At 43.1% G+C, this 13,096-nt stretch overlaps 2 protein-coding genes across 3 annotated transcripts; both read right to left on the bottom strand.

Moving 5' to 3' along the window:
- Positions 1 to 430: 430 nt before the first annotated feature.
- Positions 431 to 5,008, bottom strand: bnip3la (BCL2 interacting protein 3 like a). Its single transcript, XM_047015985.1, has 6 exons — positions 4,885 to 5,008; positions 3,660 to 3,936; positions 3,455 to 3,536; positions 3,039 to 3,145; positions 2,782 to 2,931; positions 431 to 2,479 (listed from the first exon to the last, which is right to left on the bottom strand). Exons 1-6 carry the CDS (start codon positions 4,964 to 4,966, stop codon positions 2,431 to 2,433), a joined length of 747 nt encoding a protein of 248 aa, XP_046871941.1. The 5' UTR covers positions 4,967 to 5,008; the 3' UTR covers positions 431 to 2,430.
- Positions 5,009 to 5,245: 237 nt separating this feature from the next.
- Positions 5,246 to 11,777, bottom strand: ppp2r2aa (protein phosphatase 2, regulatory subunit B, alpha a). Of its 2 annotated transcripts, XM_047015939.1 has the most exons (10): positions 11,378 to 11,777; positions 10,732 to 10,806; positions 10,215 to 10,312; positions 9,935 to 10,100; positions 9,734 to 9,846; positions 9,407 to 9,584; positions 9,020 to 9,184; positions 8,719 to 8,888; positions 8,432 to 8,523; positions 5,246 to 7,846 (listed from the first exon to the last, which is right to left on the bottom strand). In XM_047015939.1, exons 1-10 carry the CDS (start codon positions 11,382 to 11,384, stop codon positions 7,567 to 7,569), a joined length of 1,344 nt encoding a protein of 447 aa, XP_046871895.1. In that variant the 5' UTR covers positions 11,385 to 11,777; the 3' UTR covers positions 5,246 to 7,566. The 2 variants fall into 2 exon arrangements, with proteins under 2 accessions (XP_046871895.1, XP_046871894.1); XM_047015938.1 differs by lacking the exon at positions 11,378 to 11,777 and having other exon boundaries at positions 10,732 to 10,846.
- Positions 11,778 to 13,096: the final 1,319 nt, after the last annotated feature.

The following is a 13,096-nucleotide window of genomic DNA, read 5'->3' as shown; positions in this document are numbered from 1 at the left end:
ATTACATAGCTCTTATTACTAATTTATAGCTTCGTTACTGTACGTTTTGAATGGCGAGTTTTGGGATTTTGTGTTAATAACATCAGTCATTTTTCACAAATAACCGACGTTATTCTCTTCTATTCTCTTCTATTATAATGTGATACAGCTGTCTCCCCTCCGTTTCGTTGCGATATCAAGACGAAATCTTTCACTATGTGATTCGAGTGGTTTGCACTTTTGATTTGAGTGCTTTGTGCTGGCACACACGTGAGTGGCTGGATTTCAGGGTGGGGGTGCATCTGGAGGCACAACACCGAGCTGTTACAGGGAGCGACCACAACAGTCAGCCACCGTGCATGCGCAATGCCCCACCTTCCCATTCATATCGCCCTGAAGCTTGAGGTAAATTATCTTACTATTGATATAATGAACAAGGCTATCATGTTAATTTGCTTAACTTACACATCAAATATTGATTTAATTGGTAATAGAATATAGATGCAGAGCAACAGTCAGATACATGCACAGAGAAACACAAAACATTAGACAGGTCTGTGGCAAATTCCAAATTTTAATGACAGTTTTAGAATATGAAGAAAATAAACTGAAATGCCACAGCTTTAAGTTGTTGCTACTGGAATAATCAGACAATGCTGAGGGCCCTGCCCTCCATACAAACTGAAAAACATCCGAGTTTGGATTTTTGGAAAACAATTAACGTGCTTACTAGTATTCAACCTGGGATAAAAGGATGAACACTCACTTTGATTAAATCTATTTAACAGCATTGTCGGCATGAAATCAACATTAAATGGTTGTCAATATCAAGCTGAAAGCATGCATGCAATGGAGCCTTAGAAAAAAAGGGGGGGGGACGACGACGACTCCACTTATTTAATCACAAACCCTACATCACCAAGCAGCACAGGACAGTGGGGAAAAGCATCTTCCTGTATCACTGTTATGGGTTCCAACCTCAGTCTGAGCGAGCTATTCACTGAATTATCCAGTTTTTAACCACTGTTAATTTGGTGCTATATAGGGATTGTGATTTTCATCTGAATTCGACAATGGTCATGGTTAAACATATATACAAAAGCGTTACTTACATTGTTATCGGGTATCTCCTATAAAACGTATAAAGCAAAATGTCTAAAGTCTAAATCGCCGAAGGACACGTCAAAGCAAATTAGATTACCAAACAGGATCAGGTCACAGTTTAAGTGTTTTGACATGTCAGGTAATAAGATCAGTGTCTGCACTATAGCTTATATGAGAGAGGTGATGAAACTAAAAGATTTGGCACTTGTCTGTAGTTGTTGTATTGTATGATTCAAAACATATTTATACCAGACACTGAAAAAACTAATGATGAAATAGTCCTTCTACCTGACATCTGAATCAGCAAGGGATTTTTCCATATTGGTACAATTCTGAATCTTACACAGGCTCTGAGAAAGAAAGAAACAATTCATAACTATATTCAAAAGTATTTAGAAGAGATTTTAGGAGAAAATAAATATGCTACGAGGAAAGAGCAAAACTGCAGCCTTCACATAATTCTGCATCTTTCAAACTTTCCTCTCAACAGTACACTAGCCACATCTCCTAACCCTCTGGACCTACATTTCTCCTTCATAAAAGCCCATAAGGCAATGTGTCACTACATGCCAGGATACCCAGCTTCTACCCATCTTCAGATAACTGCACCACGGCTGTAGAATCAACTTCTTATAAAACAGCAATTGTGCAATGACATGATTCCCAGCCCCTTATATAAAAGCCAATTAAAAGCTGGGCTGAAACATGATATGGGCCATATTTTGGTTCAATATAAAAGGTCATAGGAGATATATGTTGTTGAGATATTGTGCAGCCTCCTCTTTCAAAGACTGGAGAAGCAACACTACTACGTGCAGGGGTGTTAATTAACCTGCAAAAAGTTGCAAACAGAACTCTTACACACTGAATATCTCACAATCTATCTGTCAAAGGCATTACTAAAGAAACTTCAGATACTATGTCGATACATTTTAACTGCAGTCCATACCATATACCTATGCATTTCTTCTGTACGAAATAAGTATGGGCAGGGTCTGTCTATTATGGCCTGCAGAAACCTCGACAGTTGGATGCCATAGACAGAGCTGTCTGTGACGTCCTTCTCCTGTGTCAGAAAGCAGACCTAAACGCATGTGAACAAATCCCCAACACAGGGCATCAAGCGAATAGGATGTGTGTGTGTCACTGAGCATTATGACATAAACAACAGAAGAGGATCACAAAGAGTGAGAGAGATTATCAAAGGCTGAATGGGACTGAGAAAGTGGAAGTCAGGAGTGTGTTGGAAGCGGTGGAAGAGAAGGGATTTTAACACAGGGTCTTTTTTAACTATTAGTCGACGTGGGTATTTTCGACATGACTTCCAGGCACTGCTTTAGTTTGAGTTTAGAAGGAGCTGGTGGAAGGTGTGGTGAGTCTCTTCCCAATGTAGACCCTGTGTAGAGAGAGAACGTTAATGTAAATATGATAGCACTGCAGGCACTGTCTAAACTGTTTAAACCGGAAAAGTACTGAGGCACTCGTCATGCAGTTTCAATGGCCTTTAAAAACCTTGTAACAATTCCACATTTTGGCATGGTCTCATATGGTCTCAATAACTGGACGAAATTGTCTGAAAACAACCAACATTAAGTTTTGTTCTTAATCATGGGACAAGCATTCTACGGAATATCCTGTACAGAGAAATGCGCCTGTGTGTTGAAAGACAACCGGTCAAAAGTCACCGCCTGCACTCACCCAAGGCCAAGGGCAAGGATGTGAGTCAGGACCAAGGAAGGGATAAAGACTTTGAGGAACTCGGCAGAGAAGACACCTCCTTTCTTCATGGCCCCGCTCTTCCTCATGCTCAGGGACACTGAACGCCGCGGGTGACGGAAGTGGAACTCCCTGGGAAAACGTCAAAACATCCACATAATCATTATCTTCTCAAATGAAGGACCTTGCCCCCTAGCTCCCTTTGAAATGTAATAGCTCTCAGGTTGGGGCTTGCATACTTAGGGGGAATGTTTTCGGGCCTACTGGACCAGTCGGCCACCCAATCAGCTTCTTTGTCCATCAAGATGTCTTCCTCTTGGTCTTTCTCAGAGCCATCTTCCTCAGACTGCAAGTAGAAGAAAACAGAGCACCTGGGTGAGCAGAGGTAGACTATGCCACTAATGTGAATGAGAGGGGGAGAGAAGGAACGGAAGGAAGGTAGAGTGAATGGGGATTAGATGGCTGAGCGGATAGGGAATCGGGCTATTAATCAGAAGGTTGCCAGTTTGATTCCCAGCCGTGCCAAAGGACCTTGTGTCTTTGGGCAAGGCACTTAACCCTACTTGCCTCGGGGGGAATGTCCCTGTACTTACTGTAAGTTGCTCTGGATAAGAGCGTCTGCTAAATGACTGAATGTATATTTAGAATACTGCACCTGGCTTCCTCTCTGGCTGGACATCTCCACGTCAAAGGTGATCTGCCCCTCATCCTGATCTGGGCTGGGCGGTCTGTGTGGGCTGAGGATCCGGATACAAAACAAGTTACGCTCGCATCACATGACCAGAGGAGCCGGGGGGGGGGGGGGGGGGGGGGGGGGGGGGGGGGGGGGGGGGTATTTTCTATATTTTCGTACTCGCTACCTGTCGCAAGAGGAGCTGCTTTGGCTGGACTCGTGCTGCGCGTCCAGAAGAATCTTTTCCATGTCTCCATTGTGGATGGAAGAGGATGAAGGCACGTGCTCTAGTCCACCTGCCAGAGCCTCTTCTGCGTCCTCTTGCACCACTTCCACTTCTAGGGTTTGTAGGGGCTGGCTCTCCCCCTCATTTCCATTCCCTGAGGCTGAGGAGGGTGGTGAAGGGTTTGGCTGCATAGCCGGAGATCCTGTGTTGCCATTGATCTCCAGCTCCACCCAGGATCCTGAAAAATGTCAATATGATATTGATTTGAAATCAGCGCACTTGTGGACTTGGCCCACAATCCTAACGTCACCGTCTCGGACTGTGGTCAATCAAAACACACACGTCATCCAGACTCGCACCTCGGCTGTTCGTTAATTGTTTGTTTGTTTTGTGCACATTTTTTGCAATTTACTCAGTTATACAAAACTCAAAAATGTCTTTCTTATTTGATACAGTGTTGTAACGACTAGAATTCATCCGAGGGGATGAATTACCCATCTGTCATCTATATTAAATAACTGGATCAAGTTGTTTTTATGATATTTTGTTGTATCACCATGACCAATATCTTCATGAGAATGCGGGTCACAAATGCTCGGGAATATAAATAGGGAAGTCCGGGAAAAAAATATTCACCATCAAAACAAAAAATCTTTAGTGCTATTATTGTATTGCATATAGCAAAAGCTAGCTCGTAGCTATGCCTTCACAAAACGAGATCGCCAGTTGCCTTTTTTGTGACAAAGACATCAAGAGAGATTGTAAATACGATGTTAAAAAGTTCGATAGATAACGTATACAGGTATATATTTAACAAATAAAATCCTGATTGTCACTTTATGGGTAGGCTATCGGATTAATGAACATTTATGAAAGGCCATTTTTATCATTTTTGGTCGCAGACTTGTTTTGGTACATTAAGCCCGCCCACAGAAAACTTGTATCGGTGGTTGGTTCAACTCCAGTCAATCAAGTATTCAAGTAAAACCATTGAACCATTCGGGGTGACGCTATTCAACAAACCCTCCTCATCTCTGCCTAGAAGAAACTGAAGAGCTTGCGACCCGAGACAAGTTTGACAATGGCTTATAAAAACAACAACCATGCAAAGCCAACACGATCATGTTGCATAGGTGCAAAACTCTTGACTTTACTCGAAAACTAAAGAGCTAATATTGGTACTTACCGATGAGGACAGGTTCCTCGTTATTGTTTTGCTGGGCGGCAGCAGTAGTAGACATGTTTGCTGCCCAAAATTTCACATTCATCAACACGACACGCAATCGATTTCACGCGCAGGCGCAGTTGCATGCACTGACCCTGTCCAACAGTTGCCCAGACATCCCCTACCCATTCTTCAACAATCCTCATCAATGGCTTAACACTAACAAATGTCATCCATGTGTCGAACTAATGAAAAATGTCACCATAAACAAAACTCATTTAATACATGTTTTATTTGCAGTCCAGTCTTAGAACGCGTATTTCTTAAGAATTTAATCTAATTTGACAAAGGCAAAAAAGCGTACAGATTTTTTAACTCTCAATATTCTCAAAAATGTTTATTCAAAAGCCACTTGAAACAAATTAACAAAACATACAAATCCCCCAAAAATCTCAAAAATAAAAAAAAGTGTGTTCTGTCCCTCACGTATAAGTCAAATTCCCCTGAGCCGACCCCGTCCTGGCCTGCCAGTTTAAGAAACATACTTGATTATCTTATTTCCTATACTGCAATGAGAAAGGCAATAAGGGTCTTTACATTTGGTGGTCTCTAACCAACAAATGAGCAAAGGACTGTGTATGTGGGAAATACTAACAGTATTGGTAGGCCGTCGATAAGTGTCAGCTAAATTAAAGTTGAACTGTCGTTTGTTATTTACTGTGATTTGAGTGTGATGGTGGAATAGGTTGAGTCTGGTAAACATATATATTACAAACTTTGCTCCTCTTGTCACAACAGAAAATGTCCTCGAAACAACGTGACAATGACAGGACAGTGCCATAACTTACAATAACATCCACAGCTATGACATGCACCGGTGGCATTGCTAGTAAGAGATTATGAATTATTTACAATTGGCAACAAATTGTAAACAATCCTGAACTTAAATAACAAGGATACAGTGGCTCAAAAAAGAGTGCCTTGTCATTCAAGTGTCAACATAAATAACATATGTGGTACGGACCAAAATAAATCTACCCACATAATCCAAAATGCAATTAAAAGAATGCCACTGGAAACTAATACAGTACAAGTGCAGGTAATGCCAGTTTGAAATACTCTCTCCTTAAGCCCTGAAACTTGACAGAGCGAGTGACTCAACCTAATGATGTATGCAAAAACAACGTAGTCCCGTTTTGTCTTGACACTTCTCCCCACACTGTATTTTCCATATTTGAGCAAAGATTTGTCCAACCAAATCAGTACATAGCCCGGACACCTTTTGATTTTATGACTAAATTGAGGCAAAGGAGAATAGCTTTCCGACTTTGACCACACAATGGAAACCATGTGACTTGATTCTTTATGGCGGTTCCAGTGTTCCACTAACGCAACTATAGGGAAGGGCCACCCCGGAAGCTAACCAGCAGAAAGTCACACAACTCAGCTTAGTTTCAAGTTCATTTAGAATTTCCAAATCGCTGATGATCAATTTAGAGTAACTGAAATACAGAATCGTATCTTGATGTGCTCAGACAGAATGCAACCTCTGCTCCTAAGACTAGAAGCATGGTAACCTGAGAACACTCTTTTTGAACATCACATACATGGATAGTGGTATATAAGTATGCATCAGCCCACCATTATCTGCCCGCCAGAACACAGTGCTCACATTCAAGCAACATCTCCTACCAATCCCAATAATACCCTGAGTGTATAACTCTGCCCCAGACCAACAGATAAAACAAACTACAGTGATCAGACTACACTAACAGTAGACTGGACATCTAACGTTAGCAGAATTCCCATTTTAATTCATACAAAAATAAACCAAATACAAGTAATTATTTTTTGTGTTAAGTGCAGTACAAAAAAAAACACAAAAAAATTCATACAAACCCAAACCTGATTCAGAGGAGGGGGAAAATCAAAACACAACATTTAGTTGAGTATCCTTAAAAACCGTTAAAACGAGACCGACCAGGCACATCAGTGGCCTGGACGTAGCCTTTCACAGCTGGGCACCAGCGCTTGTGCTGAGCTTCACATGGTGGCACGGGGTACGAGACTGAGAGCTGGTTGTTTGCACACAACCAGCCTACATTAAGATTGGATGGCTTGAATCAGTCACTGGAGAGTGACTCTGTGCTTACTGGTGTTACCCCTTGTCTGCACACTGTATAAACTCCTGGTATCAGATACATAGTAGTGCTCAGCTTTGTGTGTGTGTGTGTGAGAGTCTATATCAATGGCAAGTGTGTAACTTTATTTGAGTGTGTGTGGGGGGGGAGGCAACTTGGCAACCTAACAAACGCCTGGGGTAAATAAGGAGTCGACAGCTCGCTGTGGTTGTAGCAAACTTTCACCCGAGCAGAATGGCATCTTTGTGGAAGATGGAGAAATGAGATTTAGTAGAAATCCCACCCTATTTTGAACGACATAAAACATGCTTGCATACAAACAAATAATGTCGTAATGGCATTGAAACCGGGCAATGAATGAACAGAGAAAAAAAAACAAAAACAAAATGACTAAAGAGACAGTGTTCCCTTTTGGGATGTAGTGGAAAACAGTTGCACGGTGGCCGGGGAAGAGCGGACAACCAGAAACGAGTCCTTCTCCAGAAGTAGACTTAGGGGATCGGAAGAGCAACGCTTAAGTGGGATCAGGGATAAGACGTGTTTGGGAGGGGGTCACTGGACACTAGTTCAGCTTGTCCTCAAATATATAAAGGTTGTTGGTGGTGGCCACGGCGATGATGTTGTCCTGGGGGTGCCAGGCTGTGTGCAGGATCTTCTGGTTAAAGTCCAAGCTGTCCACACTGATCTCGTCCTTCTTGCGCTTCCCGCCCGTGCACACCTTCCTGGGCTTGAGCACCGAGCGAGGCTTGCTGCCCTCCCGACAGGCCTCCAGCGTCACGTCTTGTCGGTAACCGCGATCGAACATCCGGAAGAAGTTGTTGTAAGATCCAGTCATCACGACGCTGAGGTGACGAGACATTTATATTTAATCATTTAGCAGACGCTCTCTCAGTAAGTACAGGGACATTCCCCCACAAGGCAAGGAGGGTTAAGTCCCTTGCCCAATAACACGTCATTCTGCACGGCCGGGAATCGAACCAACAACCTTCAGATTACTAGCCCAATTCCCTAACCGCTCAGCCACCCGACTCCCATAGCCACAGAAGTGGAGTTTGAACTACTAGGAGGACCAGAGACAGGATTGAAAAGGGTCGTGAAGGGACAAGACCTCTCTCTCTAAAAGGCAGGGTGGAGACCCTGGTACTGTATGAAGGATATAAGGGGAGCACTTGGCCTGCTTCTCAGTTTAGACGCGTCTATGGTACACACGGAAGTATTCAGCATAAAACATAATACGGAGGGAACTCGCAACCATTTGATCAGCAGTGCTCTACCACTGAACAATACCCATCCCCCTAATATTCTACACTGGATTTTATTTTTGACTTCCCCTACTTAGGAGGCTCAACAGGCAGAAAATAGGTTACACTGGGGAGAGGCGGATGTTGTTTGCCGTTAAGTTATCAGGATCAATCTGATGATCTTACCTGTCGTTACCATTCCAGCAGCACTCAAACTTGTCAAAGATGCAGTCATTTTCATAGAGAGAACACAGTTTACTCCTGAGGTATTCATGGACCTGTTTGAACATAGAAAAAGCATGTTGTCATGTCAGCTTTGCTTGGAAATACAACATTTAAAATCCATCACAGATCAGTGCTCATGTTAATTCATGTGCATCTTCCCTTCCTAAAAATAGCATCTATTGTGCTTTGGCAAAAGAAAAGTATTTAGTTTCAGCTACTTTAGCAGGGAGAAAAGTCCAGACACAGACCTGATACGTCTCTACGGGGCGAGTCTCCATGTTGAGGTCCCAGATTTTGACGGACAGGTAGTCCCGGGTCATCATGTAGCGCCCGCTGTGACTGAACTTGACGTCGGAGATGGAAGAGATGATTTCCGAGAAAAACGAACGGCTGCTTGGGTCTTCAGGCTCCTCAAACACTGATCAAAACACAAAACACACAGCGTGGTCACCTTCACGGGTCTCGATGACCTCATCCCGCGTTGGCACCAGGTTTTACGTTACCATAGATACACCGGGTATTCCAAACCCCCCCCAAAAAGGTGCATACGTTTGGAGTGCTGGTCACAGAGTGCCGCGGCCCTCATGTCGCACAGACGGATGGTGCCTTTGCTGCTGCTGTACACGAAGGTGTTGCACTGGTTGGGGTGGAACTCTGCTGCCGTGATCACCTCAATCAGCTCTTCCATGTTGGTCGGCTTGATGTCCACAATGTCTGAGGGGGGGCAGGAAGGTCAAGGACAAATAGATCTACTTCATCTTCAGTGCTTCATCTGACATTTAGTAATTTAGCAGACGCTCTTATCCAGACAGGGACGTTCTCCCCGAGACAAGTAGGGTAAAGTGCCGGGAATCAAACCAACAACCTTCTGATTAATAGCTCCCTAACCGCTCAGCCATCTGACCCCCACCTCGGGAGACAAGGGACGAAGGATACTAAAGCTGCGATCGGTGATCTCCAAGTTCCAGAGGTTGATGCGCAGGTCGTCCGCGGACAGGTACGTCTCGAAGTCGCTGTTGACGGATATGGAGTTGACGTGGTAGGTGTGGGCGTTGGCAAACACTCGCCTGGGGCTCGCCTCCACCATCAGGTCCATTGGCTGGAACACAGGCACCTAGGGGAGAGCGGAGGAGAGAGAGAGAGAGTTTGCGAGGGTGTGTCACTGGAACTGTCTTTGAGAGGGTGTGCATGTGTGTGTGTGGGCCACTTGTGTGTACAGGGGTGTGAGTGATCTATTGTTTATGTACACTAAGTTCTACACACCCGTAGTGTTGTGACAGTGGTAGGATCTTTGTAGCGTCCATCTTCCTCTTTTAAGTTGTAGCCCTCTGGTCTTTTGTCTCGCTCACTTATTTTCCACAATTTTATAGTCTTATCTGCCAAAAACAAAACAACATGTACTGCAAATGCTTTGTTCCGGTTATCCTTGACTTAACAGCAGAGAGTGAGCGACGCTCCACTGACCATTCGTGGATAACAGGAACTGAGAAGCGTTCTTCTGAGGTAGCCATCTGATCTTGTTGATCTTCTCTTCGATCTCAAGGCTCTTCAGGTAGTCAAACTCTGGTTCGTGGCTCTGGAAGGTGCTGTAAACATTGTATTCTCCCCTGCATTGTGGTTGGTTCTTGCTCTGCCCAATCACAACAACAACAACAGTTTACAGGTCACGTCATGACAACAGAACAGTGGAAGAGCACTGGCCTGTGTTAAGTCACCCATACTGTGTTAAGTTCCCCACACTGACCTCCGTCTCCTGCTGAAAGATGACAACGCGGCCCCCCTTGTCTCCGGTGGCCAGTAGATCCCCAGAGTGGTTGAATTCAACGGTGGATATGACATCAGCTGAAACAACACCATTCTCAATGAGGCTCTTTTGACACATGATCAAGAACATACAAAATGACGTCCAAGTGTGTTGCCGCTTTAGAAGTTGTCTAACAAATGTGGATAAAGCCAGACACACGGCATCTGCATTTGGTGTGCTTCTTATGAGGTTTTAGAGGAAAGTTTGTTATAAAATGACATACTAGTCAACAATACAACACTATATCTCACTTATCAGAGACAAGGACGGAGACTGAAAAGGCTACTGTTATCCCTGAGATAATAGGATCTCAACTCTACTTAGTACCACACACACAAGACACTTCATGTAGCGTAATGAACAGTTTAATTACAGACTACAGTGATTGAGTATTCCTGTTTTTTCCCCTTTTCTGAAAGTTGGTATCAACAGTTTAATTGACTGTGCAGATGCTTACCTTCTGCGACATCGTCATCGATTGCTCCTTTCACTTGAGAGAAGCACCACTGCACATCATTGCCTCCACCGGCTCCTGGTTCCATAGAAACAAAGTATGTTGGTGATGAGAACATGCTAACACCAACCTAGCAGGAATTTGATCGCCCTCCTGGCTGTAATAGCAACTTCTTAGATGGAAAATGTATGTTTAAACACCGTCAAGCTACCCAACTACTGAAACCATATTGTCATTGCATTATTAAAAAAAAAAGTGGGCCAATATTTGCAAGCATGTTAATTTCAATATGAAGAAAGTCATTGTCAAGTAGTTAGATGGACTAGCTGGAACTGGAAAGTAACAGTTTGGTAGCAACTGTTCATGCATACAAGGTATTTGAAATAAAGTAGTTTGAATAAACAAGAACAGTTTCCAGTTTCATTAAGTCAGGAATTGATTGGCTAGTTCGCAGGACGCCAAAGTCTCTCCCTGTCCCAGTTAGCTCTAGCTAGTTGTGCTAGCACTAGTTTAGTCAGACCGAGCAGTAGTTGAGTTCCTTTTTGCAAGCTACATAATATAGTTTTGCAACTAGCTACATATTACTAGCTGACATACATTATTTCTACTTAATCGGCCGCACAGTATTCAACCACAGTTCCAAATGTACCTGCCATGGTGAGAGAGGGATTTCGTGTCGTAGACTAAGTTGGGCCCAGGTTTCCACCCACTACCCCTAGCCGGTCTAGTTAGTACAATACAGTAGTCTTAACTGCAAGAATGCAGTGCAAAATATTGCACTGAAATGTGGCTCTTCCGAGACCCTTTTTAAACTTTACTGAGTAAGTTACTCTACTCTTCAGATCTCCAGATCACCTAACTCAGTAGCTGTCAAGCGCAACTACAGCTACACGAGCTAGGCTAGATAGGCTAGCAAAATAAATTCACCCCCCCTGCTTTAATTTTTAAAATGGCGCAACCTGATTGTCTTGCAACAACGTCTTTGCGTGGTTTGCGTCAGTGTGGAATACATCCATTGACGCCCCAGTCTTAAATTAAAAGTCCTCATTAACATTAAATGATCATCCACGTTAAATTAACGCCAGGATGAAATAGAAAAAACATTTTTAAATTAATGACGTTGTGTATTGTGCTATTGACTATATGTTGTGTCTGACCTTAATGGCCACTTACCTCCTGTTTTTGGGATACTGAAATGTCAAAAGATGTAGGTCTATAGCCTACTAACTGATAAACTATGGAAGCAAATCGTGACCAAAATTCAAATGAAAATGCATTTCCAGAATGTGGCTGCATTATTTGACTCATAAATCAAATTAGTATTCAATCATCCTATTTTCATTTTCTTCTTTAAGACTGCTCATTCTTTCCCTTAATTAAAATTAAAACGAAAAAGACATTTGAAATTTAATTTTCAAAATATGCCCCAGCAAATAGATACCAAAATTCAATTTGAAATGTAAAATTTGAAAATGAAAATGCATTTCCAGAAATGCATTTTCATTTTAAGAACGTGGCTGCAAAATCGTGACCACAATTCAAATTCAAATGCATTTCCAGAAATGCATTTTCATTTTAAGAACGTGGCTGCAAAATCGTGACCACAATTCAAATTCAAATGCATTTCCAGAAATGCATTTTCATTTTAAGAACGTGGCTGCAAAATCGTGACCACAATTCAAATTCAAATGTATTTCCAGAAATGCATTTTCATTTTAAGAATGTGGCTGCATTATTTGACTCATAAATCAAATTAGTACTGATTAGTACTGAGCGGACATTGCTTTTCATTTTCATGTTCTGCCCGCAAAGAACTGCCCATAATTCGAAAACGAAAATGCATTCTGAGCGGCGCAGTGGAGTGACGTCAGTAGCCGCTCTTCTTCAGCTCCCTGCTGACCGAGCTACCCATCTTGTTCGGTAGGGGGCGGTGTGCACATACGCATTGCATTACATGGCAAATGTGCCGGGAAATTGATTGAATTGCCGGGTCTTTAGAGGACGCATCACAGATCATGGCGCTCCCTCAAATTGTGCAGACACTGATAGAATTAGCTGAGCTGGTAGAAACTAATAATATATCTGAGTCTGATGCCCGTGACCGAGTAGAACAAGTCACAGAGAGCTTGGCTGCATACTCTGCCGTCACAGACGTGCCATGTAATGCAATGCGTATGTGCACACCGCCCCCTACCGAACAAGATGGGTAGCTCGGTCAGCAGGGAGCTGAAGAAGAGCGGCTACTGACGTCACTCTACTGCGCCGCTCAGAATGCATTTTCGTTTTCGAATTATGGGCAGTTCTTTGCGGGCAGAACATGAAAATGAAAATGCAATGTCCGCTCAGTACTAATCAGTACTAATTTGAT

Source organism: Hypomesus transpacificus, unplaced genomic scaffold, assembly GCF_021917145.1.
Source record: "Hypomesus transpacificus isolate Combined female unplaced genomic scaffold, fHypTra1 scaffold_31, whole genome shotgun sequence".
NCBI classification, from domain to species: domain Eukaryota; kingdom Metazoa; phylum Chordata; class Actinopteri; order Osmeriformes; family Osmeridae; genus Hypomesus; species Hypomesus transpacificus.
This window is presented reverse-complemented; position numbering and strand designations above follow the sequence as displayed.

What these genes read in the sequence shown, in the direction of transcription:
- bnip3la (XM_047015985.1), bottom strand. Translation starts at nt 4,966, where the DNA reads ATGAATGTGAAATTTTGGGCAGCAAACATGTCTACTACTGCTGCCGCC. An exon ending in CCAGCCAGAGAGGAAGCCAG is followed by an intron (nt 3,146 to 3,454) that starts GTGCAGTATTCT and finishes TTCTACTTGCAG; the next exon opens with TCTGAGGAAGATGGCTCTGA. An exon ending in ATCCTTGCCCTTGGCCTTGG is followed by an intron (nt 2,480 to 2,781) that starts GTGAGTGCAGGC and finishes CTCTCTACACAG; the next exon opens with GGTCTACATTGGGAAGAGAC.
- ppp2r2aa (XM_047015938.1), bottom strand. Translation starts at nt 10,846, where the DNA reads ATGTTCTCATCACCAACATACTTTGTTTCTATGGAACCAGGAGCCGGT. An exon ending in TCTTTCAGCAGGAGACGGAG is followed by an intron (nt 10,101 to 10,214) that starts GTCAGTGTGGGG and finishes GTGATTGGGCAG; the next exon opens with AGCAAGAACCAACCACAATG. An exon ending in GATCACCGATCGCAGCTTTA is followed by an intron (nt 9,185 to 9,406) that starts GTATCCTTCGTC and finishes GCCCCCCCTCAG; the next exon opens with ACATTGTGGACATCAAGCCG.